The 22,208-nt window shown below is 42.3% G+C and overlaps 1 protein-coding gene across 1 annotated transcript in view; it reads left to right on the top strand.

Annotated features, from left to right (window-relative positions):
- The first annotated feature begins 4,573 nt into the window (after window positions 1-4,573).
- The window catches only part of LOC140197333 (cilium assembly protein DZIP1-like), a 173,696-nt gene continuing 156,061 nt past the window's right edge, over window positions 4,574-22,208 (top strand). The window contains exons 1-2 of the mRNA XM_072257288.1: window positions 4,574-4,600; window positions 17,829-18,376. Coding sequence (XP_072113389.1) covers window positions 17,834-18,376 — 543 coding nt within the window. The 5' untranslated portion in view covers window positions 4,574-4,600; window positions 17,829-17,833. The remainder of the gene's footprint in view (window positions 4,601-17,828; window positions 18,377-22,208) is intronic.

Here is a 22,208-nt window from a genome sequence, read left to right on the forward strand (position 1 = left end):
TGGATCTTCAATTTTCTCACTTGCGGAGCCCAGTCAGTTTGGATTGGCAACACCATCTCCTCCACAATCACCATCAGCAAAGGTGGTAATGAATTGGCATATAGGAGGGAGATTGAAATCTGGTTGAATGGTGCCACAACAACCAGCTCTTACTCAATGTCAGCAAAACTAAAGAGTTGATGATTGACTACGAAGGAGGAAACTGCAGGTCCATGAACCAATTCTCATTAGGGAATTAGAGGTAAAGAGGGTCAGCAACTTTAAATTCCTTGGCATTATCATATCAGAAGACCTGTCCTGAGTCCACCACATATGTGCCATTACATAAATGCACACAACTACTTTCTTAGAAGATTACGCATTTTTTAAAAGACTTCTATAGATGTACAGTGGGGAGTGTCCTCACTGGTTGCATCATGGCCTAGTATGGAAACACCAATGGCCATGAACGGAAAAGCCTACAAAAGTAGTGGATACAGCCCAGTCCATCACAGGAAAAGCTCGCTAAACCATTGAACATATCTATAAGGAGCACAGCCACAAGAAAGCAGCACCCATCATCAAGGACCTCACCATCCAGGCCATGCTCTTTTTTTTCACTGCAGCCATTGGGAAAAAGGTACAGGAGTCTTAGGTCCCACATCACCAGTTTCAGGAGCAATTATTACCCTTCAACCATGGGGTTCCTGAACCAGCGAGGATAACTTCATTCATGTCTGCACTGAACTGATTCCAAAACCTGTGAACTCACTTTCAAGGACTCTATGTCTCATGTTCTCAGTATTATTCATTTATTTATTAATTATTATCATTATTGTTGAATTTGCACAGTATGTCTTCTTTTGCACAATGGATGTTTGTCAATCTTTGTGGGCAATTTTTCATTGATTCTAATGTATTTCTTTGTTCTTCTGTGAATGCCTACAAGAAAATGGATCTCAGAGTATTATATAGTAAAATATAATACTTTGACAATAATTTACTTTTAACTTTGGACTTGATGGTTTAGGGCCAGGGAGATGGTGTCCACTATCAAAATGTTTTGGTAGTAGATGAGTTGCAGTGGATCAAGGTTGTCTGGTAGGCTGGAGTTAATGCATGTCATGACCAGTCTCTCAAAGCCCTTCATGATGGTGGATGTCAGAACCATTGCATCGAAACATGCATGGAATACATTGAGTTTATTGGGATAGGATGTGCTGTTGTCAGCTATGCAACCTGAATTCATTTTGTAGCATGTTATACATGTGAACCCTGCCACAGCTAACATGAGAGATTTGAGCAACACAAGCAAAACACTGGAAAAACTCTGCAAGTTAGGCTCCACGGAGGGAAATAAACAGTGAATATTTTTGGCTGAGATCCTTCATCAAGACTGAAATAAATAGGACAGAAGTCAGAATAAGGTGGGGGAGTTCAAGTTGGCAGGAGATAGAAATTTTACCTATCTGTGACACTTCATAAACTTTCCATCACTTCAATGACTTCACTTTCATTTCCCTGCCCTTGATCACCTTATTTTCACTATGGACACCTAGTCCCTGTACACTTTCACCCCCATCAGGAAGGCCTTAAAGCTCTCCACTTTTTTCTAACCTACAGGCCTGACCAGATTCCCTCCACCACCATCCTCCTTCATCTGGCGGACTAGTTCTCACATTCAACTATCTCTTTCTCAGCTGCTCCTTCTTCCTCTAAACCCAAGGTACAGCAATGGGCATTTGCATGGACTCCAGCTATGGCTGCCTTTTTGTCAACTATATGGAACAGTCCATGTTTCAAGTCTACACTGGCAATGCTCCCCAACTCTTTCTTCAATATATTGATTACTGCATTGGTGCTGTTTCCTGCACCCATGCTGAATTAATCAATTTCATCAACTTTGCATTCAACTTCCACCCTGCCCTCAAATCTACCTGGTCCATCCCTGACACATCTCTCCCATTTCTCGATCGCTGCCTCCATTTCTGCAGGCATACTATCTACTGACATCTTTTACAAACCCACTGACTCTCAGTTATCTTGACTATACCTCTTCTTGTCCTGTCATTTGTAAAATTTCTATTCCATTCTCTCATTTCCTTCATATCTACTGCATCTGTTCTCAGGATGAGACTTTCCATTCCTCTCAAATCCTTTCTTCTGCTTTCTCCTTGTAGCCTTTCATGCCCTGACTAATCAAGAACCTATCAATCTTCACCTTAAATACACCCAATGACCTAGCCTCTGTAGCGCCTGTGGCAACGAATTCCAGAGATTCACCACCCCCGTCTAAAGAAATTCCTTCTCATCTCTGTTTTAAATGCTTTTTTGAGGCCGTGACCTCTAGTCTGAGACTCCCCCATGAAAGGAAACATCCTTTCCATATCCACTCTATAGAGGCCTTTCAATGTTCGATAGATTTCGATGAGGGCTCCCCCATTCTTCCAAATTTCAATGAGTACACACCCAGAGCCATCAAACACTCCTACATGATAACCCTTTCGTTCCCGGAATCATTTTCCTGAACTTTCTCTGAACCCGCTCCAATGTCAGCGCATCCTATCTGAGGGGTTCAAAACTACTCACAGTACTCCAAGTGAGGCCTCACCAGTGCCTTATAAATCCGCAGCATTACATTCTTGCTTTTATATTCTAGTCCTCTTGAAATGAATGCTAACATTGCATTTGCCTTCCTCACCACCATCTCAATCTACATATTAGCTCTTAAGGAATCCTGCATAAAGACTCTAAAATCCCTTTGCACCTCAGATTTTTGAATTTTCTTCCAGTTTAGAAAACAGTCTATGCTTTTATTCCTTCTATCAAAATGCATGACCATACATTTCCTAACACTGTATTCCATCTGCCACTTCTTTGCCCTTCCTTCTAACCTCTCTAAATCCCTCTGCAGCCTTGCTGCTTCCTCAACACTATCTGCCCCTCTATTTATCTTTGTATCATCTGCAAACCTGGCCAGTATCAGCCTATATCAGCTCCTATTTCTTATTATTAAGGGAAGCATCTAAACTAAATAGATATCTATCATAATTAACATTTTAAAATAGGTTTTATTTTCTAGTTTGAGAGTATTTCTGGAAAGGACAACATTTATTATGCATTTCAAATTTCTGCAGAGCTGATTGCAGTAAGCAAACTTTTAGAACAGCTCTATCTTTGCGTTATCATCAGTTTCTTGATTTTAGCAAAGTGACAATATAGAAATGTCCAAATCAGAGTGTCTGAGGTGCCTACTGGCACAGGAGATCAGATTTAGAAGATGTTATCAGAATAGTCTGAGAGTATCAATATTTCAGTTTGTAAGTGATAGACAATGCTTCCAAGGTGGATGGTAGTGGTCAGTGTGCTTTGTTCTAGATGATGTTAATTATTATTGAGGCAGAAAGTGGGGAGTCTTCTAACACATACCAGACTTGCACCTTGGGAGTGTCAGTGTAGTTAGGACATTAGCCATTTGCTGCAGGATACCAAATCTCTTCCTTACTTTTGTGGCTGGATCATATGAGTTTCTAATTAACAGTAATCCTCAGGATGTTTATGGTGGGTGACTTAATGATGCTTTATCCTAATTAATATCAAAGTAATGTGGTTAGATTCTCTCTGTTAGAAATAGTTATTGTGTGGCACATTTCACTCTTCTACCTTTGCAAAATATATTTGTAACCATTGCCATTCTCTAGTTAGCCTGTTTTTCCTTAGGGAGAAACTTACTTTTCTTTTCTTAAAGATAATCAAGCACTAAGCAACGAGTCCTGAAGAAGGGTCTCGGCCAGAAAGTAGACTGTTTACTCTTTTCCATAGATGCTGTCTGGCCTGCTAAGTTCCTCCAGCAGTTTGTGTGTGTTACTTTGGGTTTCCAACATCTATAGATTTTCCCGTGTTTGTGATTTACTAAGTAACGAAGCTGCCTCTCCTTTAAAGGACGTACATCTTAAAATCCAAATTATTCGGATTTATCATGCAGAAAGCCAACTCGATGATCTCAATGGCACTGTGACCTTCCAGTGAAGCTGCGTTCGACCAAAGTGAATGTAATAAAGTCACAGGCCAATAAATCATGAACATAGAGCCTTCGGTTCATCGAGTTAATGCGACGATGGTGGCCCCCCAGCTAATCCCTACTTTCCTGCGTTTGTCCCGTATCCCTCCCAAGCTCGCCCCTCTTTCCCCCATGTGACCTCTTAAATGTGTCTCAACCACTTTCTAGCAGCTCGTTCCGTATACCTATCGCCCTCGGAGTGGAAAAATCTGCTCCTCAGGTCCTTTCTAAATATTTTCCCTCTCACCCTAAATCCACGCCCGCTGTTTTAGACGCCTCTTCCCCGGTGGTGGTGGTGGTGGTGGTGAGGGGGGGGGGACTGCTACCTTCTATCTTAATTATGCCTCCACCGATTTTAAGCTTTTCTATTAGATCACCCCTCATTCTTCACAGAATAAAGACAGTGCCTGGCCAACCTGTCCCAATAACTCAGATCATTTAGTTCCGGCAAAGTGCTCAGCACACTTTAAAGTTTAACCACATCTTTCCTTCATTGCCCAGCAACGGGATATAGCCGGAAATGACGAATATGGATAACCGGAAGGTGGAAACACATATTGTGTGAGTGGTCGACATCTATACCGTTGTGTGTCCCGGTATTCCCTTTGAAGTATGTTTTGTTCAAAACGTGTTCATAAATTCATGTAAATTTGGCTTAGACTCTGTCTTTGCGGTAAACGCTAAGTTTCAGGAGACGGTTAGCTCGGAGTGGATGTTCCCGGACCGAATGAAATCGGCGAACATTGATTGAAGCGTGGCGCTTATATTGCACTCTTCAGTAAAAGTAAAATTTAAATAGAGAAACCTTGCAATGAACAACGGGACTCGACTGAGAGCAGATCATGAGAATTCAGCCCGAGGAAACAGAAGATCCTGCAGATGTTTCATTCTGCAGTAACAGACAGTGAGCTGGTCCTTATGCAGGATTTCCATGAGAAACATTGATAATTTCTTTTCCTCTCACAGATGTTTTATGACCCGCTCAGTTCCCTCAGCGCATTGTTTGTTTTCAGGTCCAACCCGTTCCAATCTTGGTAAAAGGTAATGCCTGTAGATCCAAGGAATCCCGCATGTCAAAAGATATCGAGAGCTGTAATTACGGAAAACAAAGTAAAGAGAACTTTATAGAAGATATAGTGAGGGAGAGGTAGAGCACAGGGACAGGCTCTTAGGCCCATTAACTTTTTCCTGACCATCACGTTTGTATTAATCCCGGATTGGTCTCTTTTTAAAAATCTTCACCTCCACTTTATCTTCAATTCTCCCAGATTCTACCACCCAGATACATGCAATTTAATATGGTAAATTAACCTAGGTGACATTGGAATATGGTCGGAAACTGAAATACTATGAAATCCTGCGCTGTAGCATTGAATGTGTTAGAAAGATAGCACCCGAGGTTAAGGCACAGTGCCGGATCTCTGGCACTGTGGGATAGGGGCTCTACCAGATGCCTTGTCGCACTAAAGCTAGGAGAACACGGGACATGAAGCAGCAGTAGGAGACAAGTTTGAGGAATGTCTTGATGCTTTTAAGAAATGTATTGAGGATAGACAAGAAAAGAATGGAAAAAGGATATGTTCACTAAGGCAGGGGACATGGTGGTTGGAGGATGCGAGAAGGGGGTGATATGGTGAAATTCTGGGACATGTTATAAAAAAGTAGGTAGTAGATATTTTAGTTGGCTTAAAAATGGAGAGGTACACTGGCTACAAGTGAGGTGCCAGATGATTGGAGGCCACATGGATCAGCTGAAAATCAGGAAGTCAAGTTACTGAGTATATCTTCTAAGTCTTCTGCTCATCCACTTCAACGTTCAAAATGTTGTGCATTCAGAGTTGCTCTTCTGCAGACCACTGTTGTAACATGCAGTAATTTGAGTTATAGTCAACTTCCTGTCAGCTTGAACTAGTCTGGCCAGTCTCCTCTAACTTCTCTCATTAACAAGGCTTTTTCGCTCACAGAACTGCTGCACGTTGGGTGTTTTTTGTTTCTTGCACCATTTGCTGCAAACTCTATCCCACTGCTTTTTCACTGCTTTGCGTGAAAATCACAGAAATGATTGGTTTATGAGATGCTCGATCCACCCTATAGGGCACCAACCATCATTTCGTGAAAGTTACTTAGGTCACATTTCTTCACCATTCTGATGGTTGGTCTGAATAACAACTGAATCTTGACCATGTCTGCATGCTTTTGTGCAATGAGTTGCTGGCTTGTGATTGGCTGATTAGATATTTGCATTAACAAGTAGGTGTACAGGTGTAACTAACAAAAGGCCACAATGTAAATTCTGAGAGGCAGTATTAACCAACCCTTGAAGACAGGTATTAATCAAGAGTTATCAGTGTAGCTTTGTTTTGTGAAATCCTGTCCGACCAATCTGGTTCACCTTTTCCTAGAGGCAGCAGACTATATTGAACACAAGGAAATCTGCAGATGCTGGGAATTCAAGCAACAGACATAAAAGTTGCTGGTGAACGCAGCAGGCCCGGCAGCATCTCTAGGAAGAGGTACAGTTGGTGTTTCAGGCCGAGACCCATTGTCAGGACTAACTGAAAGAAGAACTAGTAAGAGATTTGAAAGTGGGAGGGGGAGGGAGAGATCCAAAATGATAGGAGAAGACAGGCGGGGGAAGGATGGAGCCAAGAGCTGGACAGTTGATTGGCAAAAGGGATATGAGAGGATCATGGGACAGGAGGCCCAGGGAGAAGGAAAAGGGGGAGGGGGGGAAAAACCCAGAGGATGGGCAAAGGGTATAGTGAGAAGGACAGAGGGAGAAAAAGGAGAGAGAGAGAGAAAAAAAGAATGTGTGTGTATATAAATAAATAACGGATGGGGTACGAGGGGGAGGCGGGGCATTAGCGGAAGTGGTACACATGCCCTTACACTTCCTTCCTTACCACCATTCAGGGCCCCAGACAGTCCTTCCAGGTGAGGTGACACTTCACCTGTGAGTCGGCTGGGGTGATGTACTGCGTCTGGTGCTCCCGATGTGGCCTTCTATATATTGGCGAGACCCTACGCAGACTGGGAGATCGTTTCACTGAACATCTACACTCTGTCCGCCAGAGAAAGCAGGATCTCCCAGTGGCCACACATTTTAATTCCATGTCCCATTCCCATTCTGATATGTCTATCCACGGCCTCCTCTACTGTAAAGATGAAGCCACGCTCAGGTTGGAGGAACAACACCTTATATTCCGTCTGGGTAGCCTCCAACCTGATGGCATGAACATTGACTTCTCAAACTTCTGCTAATGCCCCACCTCCCCCTTGTACCCCATCCGTTATTTATTTATATACACACACATTCTTTTTCTCTCTCTCCTTTTTCTCCCTCTGTCCCTCTCACTATACCCCTTGCCCATCCTCTGGGTTTTTCCCCCTCTCCCCCTTTTCTTTCTCCCTGGGCCTCCTGTCCCATGATCCTCTCATATCCCTTTTGCCAATCAACTGTCCAGCTCTTGGCTCCATCCTTCCCCCTTCTGTCCTCTCCTATCATTTTGGATCTTCCCCTCCCCCTCCCACTTTCAAATCTCTTATTAGCTCTCCTTTCAGTTAGTCCTGACGAAGAGTCTTGGCCCGAAACGTCGACTGTGTCTCTTCCTAGAGATGCTGCCTGGCCTGCTGCGTTCATCAGTAACTTTTATGTGTGAGACTATACTGAAATTCAAGGGACTGCAAATGCTGTAATCTAGAGCAGACAAAAAGAAAACAAACTGCTGTAGGAATCCAGCAAGTCAGGCTGCATCTGTGAAGGCAAAGGGATGGTCGATATTTTGGGTTGAGACCTTGCTAGATCATAGCTAGTACAAAGGGATGAGGGGTGGAGTGAAGCAGGAGTCTGAAAGTTGACAGGGGGATCCAGGTGAGAATTGCAGAAGAAAACTGGTTTTCCGAGAGGGTGTTTGGTGAAACCAGATGAGGGAAGGACACTGAGCAGATGAGAATGGCGGGGAGGGGAAACTAAGTGAATAGAGTGTGTAGATGATGGACAGATGGAAAGGTGAGAAGCGAAAAATAAAAGCTAGGTGTCAAAGGGCTGTGTGTGGAATATATTGATGAGGATTCTGCAGTTGATGAAGTGGATTTTGAATAAGTTCTTTAACAAGATCCCACATGGGAAACTGATCAGGGATCTGTGGCAAATTGGATTACAATTTGGCCAGATTATAGGAGGCTGAGGATGATGGTGGCGAAGTATTGGTCCTGGAAACCACACTTTTTGTTATTAGACCATAAGATATAGGAGCAGAATTAGGCCACTTGGCCCATCTAGTCTACTCTGCCATTTCATCATGGCTGATCCATTTTCCCTCTCAGCTCCAAAGTCCTACCTTCTCCCTGTATCCCCGATCAATCAAGAATCTATCAACTTCTGCCTTAAATATACCCAATGACTTGGCCTCCACAGCCACTTGTGACAACGAATTCCACAGTTCCACCACTCTCTGGCTAAAGAAGTTCCTCCTCATCTCTGTTCTAAAAGGACAGCCCTCTATTCTGAGGCTGTTCCCTTTGGTCTTAGACTCTCCCACCATAGGAAACATCCTTTCTGTATTCACTCTCTCATGACTTTTCACCATTTGATTGGTTTCAATGAGGTCACCCCTCATTCTTCTGAATTGCAGTGAGTAGAGGCCCAGAGCCATCAAACGCTTCTCATATAACAAGCCTTTCATGAACCTCCTAATCCCTCTCCAATATCAGCACATCCTTTCTTAGATAAGGGGCCCAAAACTGCTCACAATACTCCAAGTGAGGCCTCACCACTTAATAAAATCTCAACATTACATCCTTGCTTTTATATTCTAGTCCTCTCAAAATGAGTGCTAACATTACATTTGCCTTCCTCACCACTGACTCAGCCTGCAAATTAACCTTTCGGGAATCCTGCATGAGGATTCCCAAATAGATGAATGATTTGATGGGAATGTAGGAGCAATCACGGTAGTGCTCAGGAAAAGCAGGGGGAGGTGAGCTGCCTCAATGACTATTGCTCGGTAGCACGCACTGACATCTGTTGTGATGAAGTGTTTTGAGAGGTTGCTTTTGACTAGAATGAACTACTGCTTAAGCAACGACCTGGACCCTCCACAATGAGATCAGCTGTGGATGCAATCTGACTGGCTCTTCAGTCTGCTATGGAGCACCTGGGCAATAGTAAAAGATACATCAAGCTGCTGTTTATTGATTACATGTTGGCGTTCACAGCATCATCACTTCTGTGTTTATAAACAAGCTTCAAAACCTGGGTCTCTGTATCTACCTCTGCAATTGGATTCTCAACTTCCTTGTCAAGAGACCGCAGTCAGTGCATTTTGGTAATGACATCTCCTCACTGACAATCAACACAAATACTGCACCTCAAGGATGTGTGTTTAGCTTACTGCTGTTCTCTCTACACTCGTGATTGTGGCAAGGCACAGCTCAAACAACATCAATAAATTCACAGATGATGCCATTGTTGTTGGTGACAATGAGACACATTGGAGTGCAATTGACTAATTGACTGGTGTTGCAACAATAACCTTGCAGTAAGACCAAGGAACTTATAGGGGACTTTGGGAGAACACACATCAGTTCTCAGTGGTGAAAAGAGTGAGCAGATGCAAGTTCCTGGGCATGTGTAATCCTCTATGCTTTTATTAATGAAAACTTATCCAAGGGCCCATAGTATTACCCTAATCATCATATCCAGTTTAAAGTAGCTGACTATAGATGTCCATCATATTCCGTAAATGAAAGTCAAGTTCGTTATATGTACAAACATATATGGATTGATGTAATGTATATGACTTCTCGAGCATCACGTGCTCCTGACATCATATAAGCAGCACCCATAAGAAAAACATTTTTTTTACAAGGAAGAACACAATTTTTTAGAAAGAAGTTAATTTTAGTACAAAGTGATCAAAGTTGTATTGCTAAACTAGTGATTAGAGTTTTGCCAGTTGATTCAAGAATCAAATGGTTAAAGGGGAGTACGAGGACTGAATGGCAGGGGACTAGAGAGTGGTGTACAATAGAGATACAGTACACAGTTCCTTGAAACTGGAAACGGAGATAGATGGGGCAGCTTAGGTGTCTGAAGTGTTTGCCTTCACTGGTCTGGGTACTGAGTACAAGAATATGGGACATCATGTACAAGGTATTGATAAAACCACACTGGGATATTGAAAATTTTCAGGGATCTTGATGAGCTAGGTATGTGGGCTGAGAACTGGGAAATGGCTTTCAATCCAAATAGATGTCAGGGTTTGCATTTTGGGAGATGAAACCAGGGTAGGACTTGTACAATTAATGGTAGAGTCCAGGGAAATGTATTAGAACAGAGGGACCTGGGGCTGCAAGTGCATAATCCATTGAAAGTGGTGTTTGGGGTAGAGAGGGTGGGGGGGAAGGTGTTGGGTCCACTGACCTTCCTCAGTCGGGGCATTGAACACCCCAAGAAACGGAAGTTATGTTGCAGTTATAAAAGTTTTTGGACAGACTGGGCTATTGCATACAGTTTTGGTAACCCTGTTACAGAGGAGGTGTTAAACTAGAAAAAATAAAGAATATTGACTGGATTTGGAATCTGAATTACAAGAGAAGTTGCACAGGATAGGATTATGTGCCCTGGGAGATTGGAGATTGTAGAGTGGGGTGACCTGACAGAGGTATATAAAATCATGAAGGGCATAAACAAGGTGAAGGCACATTGTCTTTTTCCCAGGAAGAGATTGCTAAAAACAAGAGGGCTTAAGATCAGAGACAGGAGATTTAACAGGGACATTAGGGGCAGCTTCATGCAAAGAGCAGTGCATATTTGGAATGAATTGCCAGGCAGGCACGTCAGCAGCATTCATGGCTATGAAACGTGTAGAAGACTATGGGCAGATGGGGCTAGCTAGGGTGTTATGGTACACCGAATAAAATATTGCTTAAGCTACTGCTGATGTCCTGTATATAGTTCTGATTGTCATGATATATACAGGATATTATTGCTCAATAAAAGAACCATTCAGTTCCTATCCATCACCACTCGCCTGGTCCTCACCCTGAACAATTTTTCCTTTGGCTCCTGCTGCTTTCTTTAGATTTGAGAGGTAGTCATGGGCCCCAGCTATATCTGCCTCTTTGCTGGCTATGTAGAACAATCCATGTTCCAAGCTTTGCCCAGTAATGCTCCCTAACTCTTCCTCCATTACATTGATAACTGCATTGGTGCTGCTTCATGCAACTGTTGCTGAGCTCGTCAATTTCATCAACTTTGCTTCTAACTACCACCGTGCCCTTAAATTCACTTGGTCCATTCCTGATTCCTCCCTTCCCTTTCTTGATCCTTCTGTCTCTGAATCTAGAAACAAATTGTCAACTGACATCTTTTATAAACCTACCGATTTCCACGGTTAACTTGGCTATACCTCTTCCCTCCCTATCTCTTGTAAAAATGTTATTCTCTTTTCTCAGTTCCTTAGCCTCGGAATGTTCCCAGAATGCGGTTTTTCTCTCCAGGACATCAGAGGTGTCCTCTTTTTTCAAATAATGAGATTTCCTTTCCTCCACTGTTGATGCTTCCCTCACCCGCATCTCCTTCTTTTCCCAAGCAATCACGATCACCCCATCTTCCCACTGCCTTAACAGTGATAGAGTTCTTCTTGTCTTTACCTACCATCCCATGAGTCTCTGCATCTAATATATCATCGTCTGCAACTTCCATCATCTTCAAAGGAATTCTACTACTAAAGATACCTTTAACTCCCTCCCTCCCCCCCCCCACCCACTTCTGCAGGGATCGCTCCCTCCATGATTCCCTCGTCCAATTTGTCCTTCCCCACTAATCTCTCTTCCAGCAGTTACCTATGCAAGTGGCCTAAGTGCTACACCTGCCCATTCACCTCCTGCCTCATCTCCATTCAGGGTTCCAAAAAGAGTTCCTCCTATATTTTGTGTGTGGCCTTATTACACATTGTGATTTTTTAAAGTGACTTTTAAAATTTGAACTCCAGAGTTGTTAAAACAAATAATAGATCTTATTGCACTGGTATTTATTCTGAGATTATTGCAGTGGTCAAGAAGTACAATTTCTTCCAAATGTAAAGCTGATCTGTGAGAAAGTAATTTCATTCAGTTGATGTTTTTCAGTTGGTATTTCTTAAACTTAGAGTTTCACCTGGTTTACTGAATGTTTGAGTTTTACCCCCTGCAAGATTATCAACCAGGAGGAGCAGGGAAAGTTTGAAACATCTTTTGTAGGTGAGCAGCTGTTTTACAGGTGACAGGCTTAGCAACAGAGAAGCCATTTGAGGAAGGATTGTTCTGAGATCAAAGTGCTGGTGGGTTAAAGTGTGAGCTTCAGTGAACATAAGGCTTTGGTGAGGAGGGTGAGCAGCTTTAAGAGAAGATAAGATTTTCCCTTTTTCTCAAGTCCAGCAGTTTACTAAAGGAGTAGTAATGGCAGTTAGTGGAGTTTTGTGCTCCTAGGTATGAGAAGTGGAAGATCAGAATGTCCAAATGTCCATGACGACAGTGTTATTAAGAAACATGGGGAAAGTGAGGAGGTCAGGGAGCATCCATGAAAATGAACAGTCGATATTTTGGACTGAGACCCTTCTTTAGGATGTTGGTAATAAGTGCATTCAGCTGTGGCTCCTGTCAGACCATAAGGGTAAGTTGGAGGGCAGTTGTCTTGCTGAGAAGCATGCAGGAGGCAGAGAGTGAGGTGGTCACACCATAGGCAGAAGAGACTTAGAGTTCTTCATCTACCATCCCACCAGTCTACACATTTAATATATCATTCTTCACAAATTCCACCATCTGTAATGGGATCCCAACACCAACCATATCTTCCTCACCCTTCTGTGCTTTCCACAGGGCTTGCTCTCTCCATGGCTCTCTGGTCCACTTGGCCCTCTTCACTCATCCCCCCCCCCTCTCGAGGCACTCTTATTTGTAATACCCGCCCTTGCCCCTGCTCCCTCATCACCATCCAGAGCTTTAAACTGTCCTTCCATGAGAGGCAGTCTTTCACATTACAAATCCCCCTGTTAATAGCATTTATTGAGTTCTGTACTCCCATTATGGCTTCCTTTACATTGGTGAGATCGGATGCAAACTGGGTAACCACTTCACCGAGCACATTCGCTCTCTTCTGTAGTTCCTTATCATGCCTTGTGGTGCATCAGACAGCATTTTTACCGTTTCTTTAGCATTTTACTGTTGCTAGCTCGAAGCTCAACCCAGCACGGATGGAAAATGTGCAAGGAGCTGGCCGGATTCGAAGTTGGGACCATTCACCTCAAAGTCCGGTGCTGATGCCACTACACCACCGGTCAGCTATCTTTCTTCTGGATCTCCTGGTTATTTGCCATTTTAATTATTTCTAACACCACACTGACAATATTGCCTCAGCCTCCTCCACTGCCAAGTTGAGTGAGTTTAAATGCAAATTAGAGGAACCATACCTTCTACCCTTTGGCTTGCGTTCACCAGCAACTTTGATGTGTGTTGCTTCTATCCTTCTATGTTGCTTAGGTGTAGCCTGGTGACATGAACGTTGAAATCTCTAATTTCTGGTGACTGCTTCTGCTCTGTCTCTTTCTCCTCTGTATCTCTTTCCTCTCTATTGAACTGAATTGACATTATTACTTGCATCCCTCATTTATAAGAGGAGTAAAAAACTTTGTTACATCTCCATCTAAATGTGCAATTTATAGTAAATTATAATAAATAGTATTTACAACAGGACAGTCAATAATAACATAGAAATATAGCTGTGTCAGAATCAATTAATCAATGTGATGACCTGGTGGAAGAAGCTGTCCCAGAGCCTGTTGGTCCTGGCTTTTATGCTGCGGTACAGTTTCCTGGATGGTAGCAGCTGGAACAGTTTGTGGTTGGGGTGACTTGGGTTCTCAATGATCCTTTGGGCCCTTTTTACACACTTGCCTTTGTAAATATCCTGAATAGTGGGAAGTTCACACCTACAGATTCACTGAGCTGTCTGCACCACTCTCTGCAGAGTACTGCGGTTGAGGGAAGTACAGTTCCCATACCAGGCAATGACACAGCCAGGATACTCTCAATTGTGCCCCTGTAGGAAAGTTCTTGGGATTTGGGGGCCCATACCAAGTATCCTCAACTGTCTGAGGTGAAAGAGGCGTTGTCGTGCCTTTTTCACCACACAGCTGGTGTGTACAGACCACGTGAGGTCCTCAGTGATGTGGATGCCGAGGAACTTAGAGCTGTTTACCCTCTCAACCCCAGATCCATTGATGTCAGTGGGGGTTAGCCTGTCTCCATTCCTCCTGTAATTCACAGCCTCCTCCTTTATTTTTGCAGCATTAAGTGACTTCTCTGTAGGCTGCCTCATTATTATTTGAGGTTAGGCCAATCAGTGTAGTGATTATATCTGCTCATTACTCCTCCCATGGCTCCCATGTGGCTTCTCTTTCCCTTTATTCCATACCCTACCTTCCTCCATTTGTCTTTTGTCACTTCCACCTATCACCTCCCAGCTTCTGGCACCATTCCCAGTGTACCTCACCCATCTGCCTATTGCATCCCCTCCCAACCTGGGTCCATCTATTGCCTGCCAGCTGTCCCTTCCATTCAACTTTTTACACTGCCTATCTGTCCTCTACCTTTTGGTCTAAATGAAGAGTCACAGCCCAACATGTCAACTGTCCATTTCCCTCTACAGATGCTGCTTAACCCAGAGAGTTCTATTTAGTGTGTTGGTCCGGAATGATGTATTGCCTCCTTGGTGCCATGGTCAATGATGCTGTGAAAGGGGAGAATGAGCAGTCAACAGTCATGGTCCATGTTGGTACCAAGGACTTGCGTAGGAAGAGGGATAAGATCCTGCAAAGAGACAAGACTGGATATTGGGTGGAAGGGATGAGGTACTGTGTTTTGTGAAGGGTGGGGGGTATGTGCTAAACTGAGGAAAGGCTGAAATACAGCAGTATTGGGCAAGAGCTGGGCAGAGCAGATTGGGAGTGGCTTTTATTGGTTTAGTTCACATGTGATGTGAAGTTGTTCAAAAGCCAGCTGCTTAGAATTTGGGACCAACATCTCCCTGTGAAGAAAGACAAGGATGGCAAGGTTCAGGAAACTCGGGTAACGAGAAATGTTGCAAATTTAGTAAAAGAGAAAGAAAGCAAATGTAAGTTTGAGGAAGCTGAGGTCAAACATTACTTTTGAGGAATATAAATGAAGCTGGATGGAATTTGAACAGGGAGTTGGAAGGGCTAAAATGGAGCCAGGAAATGTCTTTGGGTAGAATTAAAGAGAATCCCAAGCAAAAGGGTAAAACCATTCAAGGACAGAAAAGAGAATGTGTGCCTTGAGCAAATGGAAGTATGCAAAATACTGAACGAGTACTTTTGCATTGGTATTCACTAAGGGGAAGGACATTGTAAAATCATGTGGTGGATGTGCTTTACTGATATTCTGGACTCATTGATATCGAGAAGAAGGATTGTCAGGGCACTATTCTAAAGTTCCATTTTTGCTGGTATCCTCTGTTTATGATTTATGTACAGCATGGAATAGTACATCACAGAACAGGCCATTCAGCCCTTAATATTGTGCTGATCTTGGAAGCCAGTTTATACTAAGTGTCCTCCCATGTTTCACCCATAAAACTCCACCAAACTGTCTGCTTCTGCTAGTACCCTGATAACCTATTTGAAACATCTATCATCCTGTATTTAATAAAAATAACTTGCCCCTCACATCATTTTCATACCTCTCCCCTAGATTCTTAAAAATTTGTCTTCTGCTGTTTGATAATTTTACTCATGGGAAAAATTCTAATGCCTACTCTGTCTATGCATCTCATAATTTAAAAAAAAAACCTTATCAGGTCTCTCCTCAGCCTAGACTAAACAATGCAATATTGCTCAACTTTTTCATATAGTTCATACCCTTTAATCCAAGCAGCATCCTGGTAAACCTCTTCTGCACCCTCTCCATTGTCCCTCACATCCTACCTATATTGGGCAACTAGAACTGCATGCAATACTCCGGTCTGACTGAAGTTTTATATACAGTAGCTGCAGTATGACTTTCACTTATATTCAACTCCTCTACCAATCAAGGCAAACATACTTTATGCCTTCTTTACCACCTTATCCATGTGTAGCCAGTTGCAGTGAACTATCAAGCTGAACTTCAAGATCCTTCTATATCTTAGTTAATTAAGGAGCCTGCCATTAACTGTATACTTTCTCCTTTAATTTGATCTATTGTGTAACTTTCTATTTCCAGTTGACCTTCTAATGTGCAAAACCCCATACTTGTCCAGATTAAACTCCTTCTGTCACTTCTATGTCCATTTATGTAAATGATCTATAGTCCGATGTATTCTTTGATACTGCTTAACGCTGTCCACAACTCTGCCAATCTTGGTGTCATCTGCAAACTCACTAATCCAGCCATCTATATTTTTATCCATATCAATGATGTACCTTGCAAACACAGAAGTGCCAGCACTGATCCTGGTGAGCCCTCACTGGTGACGGATCTTCAGCCAGAGTAATAGCCTTCCACCCCAGCACTCTGTCTTCTATATATAAAAAGAAATAGTCAAAAATACAGGTGAAATACAGCAGGATCTATATCATTTGAAATTTGGGCAGTAAAATGGATAATGGAGTTTAATCTGGGAGTGTGAGGTTCAAATTTTGGAAATTCAAATATAAAGTGAATGTATATAGCAATTAGAAGGATTTGGATAAATTTGGATTTTTTTTGGAGCACGGAGGTTGAGGGTTAACCCGAAAGAAGTGTACAGCAGGTGACAGAAGTGTGTGTAGGGAAATATTTTGGATCTAGTGGTTATAATTCCATTAGTTTCCAGATAATGATGGAGAAGGATAGGTAAACACGAGGAATTCTGCAGGCGCTGGAAATTCAAGCAACACACATCAAAGTTGCTGGTGAACGCAGCAGGCCAGGCAGCATCTCTAGGAAGAGGTACAGTTGACTTTTTGGGCCAAGACCCTTTGTTAGGACTTCGAAGTCCTGACGAAGGGTCTTGGCCCGAAACGTCGACTGTACCTCTTCCAGGAGAAGGATAGGACTGGTTCTTGGGTTGTGACTTGATTGGAGAAAAGCCAATTTTGATGGCATCATGAAGCACCTGGTAAGTGTCGATTGGGATAGGGTGTTTTTTGATGAAAGGATCCTTCATAAGTAAGAGATCTTCAAACGTTAAATTTTGAGAGAACAGAATTTGTAAATTCCTGAAGTACTGATTGTATATTCCTGTTAGAATAACGGGTAGGTATTCCAAGGGGTATGAGGCCCTGGTCAAGAAAAAGGTGGTGCATAGCAAGTGTAGGCAGCAAGGAAAAAATGGGATACTTGAGTATAAGAAATGCAAGAAAATACTTAAGAGAAAAATCAGAAGTGCTAGGAAAAGGCATGAGGTTGCTCTGGTTGACATAGTGAAGGAGAATTCCAAGGGCTTCCACAGATATATTAAGAGCAAAAGGATAGCAAGGTACAAAACTGATCTACTGGAAGATCAGCATGGTCATCTGCGCATAGATTTGAAAGAGATGGGAGTCATCTTAGATGGATTTTTGCCTCTATATTTACTCAGCATATTGACACAGAGACTATAGAACTGAGTCAGCATGGTTGGCCTAGAGGTGGTGGGCTGAAGAGCCTGTTCTTGTGCTGTACTTTAATATATTTCTGTTTTATCTCATACAGTGAATACAAATTCCATGACGAAATCTTAGGTTGCAGTTTTAATCTATTAATAGTTTTAGTATCTTTGTCTTTACAGATTCTATGATGTGGTTGAATAGGAAATCAGCAGTACAATTCTCTCACAATCTGGGTTCGGACAGCACCTCGTTTTCTTCAGCTTTAACAGCAGATGCATACAATGGTCATCTTCCTCTCTTTAAATTCAAAAATCGTTGTGAAATTCTGGATTGGAGACGAATTAGTGCCATCGACATAGAGAGAGTAGCCAATGAACTGGATTTTTTCATTTTGCAGGAAAATATAATGAATATTACCTTTTGCAACATGGATGCTGAAAAATGCCCTTACTGTCAAAATCCATTGGATCCTGCCCTGCTGAAAGCATTCAAATTAGCACAGCTCACCATAGAATATCTTCTACATTCTCAGGATTATCTTACACATAATTTGCAGATGTGTGAAGAAAAATTACAAGAATCAGAACTTGGAAAAGACCAAATTAAACAGGAATTTGGTAAATTAGTTGATGAGGTGAAATCCCAGAAAAAGGAAAGTAAACGCAAAAAGCAGCTGATTTCTACCCAACAAATGATGTTGCAGTCTGGTGCTAATAATTACTATAAGGTATGGAATTGACTTTAGTTAGTTGAAATTGTTATGACAATTTTTTTGTGAGACGACTTCACAGAAACATGTCCATGCTGACAAAAACAGCAAGCTAACGAATCCCATCTGCCTGCACATGGTCGGTATTCTGCGCCTGTTCATCTGTCTGTCCAAATGCCTCTTAAATGATGTTTTCTTGTCTGCTTGTAATGTTTTCCCTGGCAATATGTTCTTGGCCCTACCACTGTGTGAAACAAAAATTTGCTCATAAGTGTTTTTTTATACTCATCTTAAACCTGCATCTTCCAGTTTAACATTCGTATCTTGGAAAAAAAGATGTATCTACCCTATCTATACCTCATAATTTCATATACTTGGCCTTCTATGCTCTGGAGAATGTCCAAAACTGGCCAAACTACAGTTCAGATACCAATTCCTGGTGAACCTCTTCTGTATCTTTTCCAAAGTCTCCACGTCCTTCCTGTAATGTGATGATCAGAACTCTGTACACCAGTCTAAGTGTGGCCTGACCAAAGTTTTATAAAGCTGCATCATGACTTCCTAACGTTTATACTCAAGGTGCCCTAATTGATGAAGACAGTCATGCCCAACAGCTGTGTTGCCATTTAGTTTGGAAATCTAAAGCATGATCTAGAAAAGAAAGCTAATGCGCACAATTTAATTTTAATGGCCATTTTATATTGTTATGGAGGATGTTGAACACAAATGAATTGAATTGTCGTGACATATCTTGATCCTGTAGTGGAGGCCTAAAAAAGCTAAAGAATTGCAAGTTATTTTTGATCTCTTCCTTATGTACAGTAGGTAGACTGCATAGAACAGTTTACAGTTTGCCTCCTTACTGAAGAAAGGTAAAAGATGTACGGTAGCTTTCCATTTTTCTGTCCTCCATATGCTTATCAAAGAGTTTCTTCAATGTCACTAATGTACTTGTCTTTCCACCACCACAGCAGAGCATTCCATGCACCCACCACTCCCTGTGTGTTTAAAAAAAAGTACCTCTGACACTCTGACGTCCTCTTCCCCCTCCCATGCTTTCCTCCAATCACCTTAAAATTATGCCCTCTTGTATTAGCCATTTCCATCCTATTAATCTGGTTATCCACTCGATCTATGCCTCTTATTATCTTGTATATCTTTATCAAGTCACTTCTCATCCCCTTTCACTCCAAGGAGAAAAACTCCAGCTTGCTCAATCCATCCTGATCAGACATGCACTCTAATCTAGGCAGCATCTAGTTGTATCTCCTCTGCACCCTCTCTAAGCTCCCATATCCTTCCGATAATAAGGTGACCAGAACTGAACAGTGTATTCACCAGTGTATCTGGTGTAATGAGGTCTTTTTTAAGAGCTGAGTATTACCTAACTGAAATCAATCCCCCAACTAGTGAAGGCCAACACACCATTGGCCATCTCTGCAACTCTCATCAATTTGCGTAGCAACTTTACGGGATCTTTACGGATGTGGACCCTCAGGTCACTGTTTCACTTCAAGGCTATGGTAAAGGTCAGGGAGTTGTGATCACTATCTCACTCACTGAGATATCTGACACTTGACCTGGTTCCTTGCCTAGCATCGGAGCCAGTATGGCCTCTCCTCTAGTCGGCCTATCTCCATTTTGTGCCAAGGATCCTCCATGGACACTCCTAACATATTCCATCCCATCTAAACCATTTGCACTGAGGTGCCAGTCAATATTAGGGAAGTTGAAGTCACTTTTCCAAAACCTGCTTCCTGATCTGTTGCTCTGTATCTCTTGCTATTCAGATCCAAGGAATACTCCAAATAGAATGATTGCTCTCTTCCTGTTTCTGACTTCCATCCACAATAAATAGACAATGCCTCCATGATGTCCTCATTTTCTGCAACTGTGATGCTATCCCTGATTAGCAGTGCCACTAACCCCCACCACCTATTTTACTGCCCTCCCTGTCCCCTTTGAAACATCTAAACTCTGGAGCATCCAGCAGCTGTTCCTGCCCTTAATACAGCCAGATTTCTGTAATGGCCACAATGCTGTAGGTCTGTGTAATGACCCATGCTCTTAGTTCATCAGCCATAAGGTCCTGATACTTCTTGCATTAAGATAGATGCTCTTCAACCCATCCCCTGACTGCAATTTTGGCCTATCATCTATTGTTCCTCAGTTTCTCTATGTGGTGCATCTATCTGTAGACCAATTGCCCCATCACTCTGGTTCCCATCCCTCTGTCAAACTACTTTAAACCCTCTTCAGCAACTCTTGTCCACAAGGATATTGATTCCCCTGAAGTTCAGTTGTCCCTTTTTTGTACAGGACAAACCCTCCCTAAGAAAGATCCCAATGATCTACAAATCTGAACCCCTGCTCATGTCAGATGTGAGGATGTTTGCAGATGATAGGACAATATTCAAATGAATTCAAGGCCTAGACAATAGGCAAAGGCCAATAAGTAACAAACAATGTTCATACTGCAGAAGTATAAGAAATGTTCATTCTAGTAGAAGAGAGTGCAACCACTGTGGCATTACTATCTCTTGTTATACTTGATGTGTAAATGGGATACCCATTGACATTGAACACAAATTGAAATGGACCAGCCACAATAATGTCATTCATTTATTTAGTGATCAGCATGGTAACAGACCATTCTGCCCCAATGAGCCCATACCACCCAATTACATACATGTGACCAATTAACCTACTAACGCGAACATTTTTGGAGCACCCGGAGGAAACAGATGAGGTCATGCAGAGACTGTGTGAACTCCTTACAGACAGCAGTGGAATTGAGTCCGCATTGCTGGCTCTAATAACATTACACTAACTGCTACATTACCCTGTTTGAAGATATCAGAGTCATTTATTATGTCCAGTGCTCCTGTTACCACCTACTCTACTTTGGTGAGACCTAACACAGATTAGTGGGTTGCTTCTTTGAGCACCTTCACTGCCTATTGTACTAGTTGAAATTTCCAAGTGACCAGTATTTTAATTCCACTTCCCATTTCGATAGGGAGATGTGTGACCATGGACTCCTCTACTGACAAGTTATTGCTTAATGCAGAGGAACAACACCTTATTTTCTGACTTAGTAGTTTTCAACTTGATGGCACAAACATAATTTTTTTCTAACTTCCAGTAACCACTCATCTCTGTTCCATTTTTTTCTCCTTATCCCACTGGCTTCTGTGACTCCAACTCTTCCCTCTGCAGCCTCATGATCTGACCATCAACCTCACTTTCCTCCCACAAGTCTCATCACCACCTTCCACGGTCCACTGTCTGCTTTGTCATCTCTTTGTCACACACTTCTATCACCATCTGGCTTCTTGAAACATGGCGATTCGTCACCATCCTATCAGATTCCCTTCATCTGTATCCACCTATCACTTGCCTGCTCCTTCTCCACCACTTCTTCCTCCACCTTTTTGAACTGGCCGTCTCTTTTTCCAGCCTTGATGAAAGATATTGATCCAGAATGTTGATTGTCCATTTTCCTCTATAGATACTGCCTAACCCATTGAGTTCCTCCAGCTACTTTTGTGTGTTGCACTAACCACATAATACTAGATTTACAAGAACACTCATTACTGCCATCAGGGAGGAGATACAGGAGCCCAAAGAGACACAATGTTTCAGGAACAGCTTCCCTCTGTCATCTGATTTCTAAATAGACAATGAGGCCATCTATGCTATCTCACCACTTTTTTTTCTTTTTTGCTCTCTTTTTTGCATTATTTAATTTAATACAGTATAAATATATTCTTACTGTAATTTATTGTATTTTTATAATATAATGTACTGTGCTGCTGCTGCAAAACAACAAATTTCACAACACGTGCCA

This window comes from Mobula birostris, chromosome 5 (assembly GCF_030028105.1).
Source record: "Mobula birostris isolate sMobBir1 chromosome 5, sMobBir1.hap1, whole genome shotgun sequence".
NCBI classification, from domain to species: Eukaryota; Metazoa; Chordata; class Chondrichthyes; order Myliobatiformes; family Myliobatidae; genus Mobula; species Mobula birostris.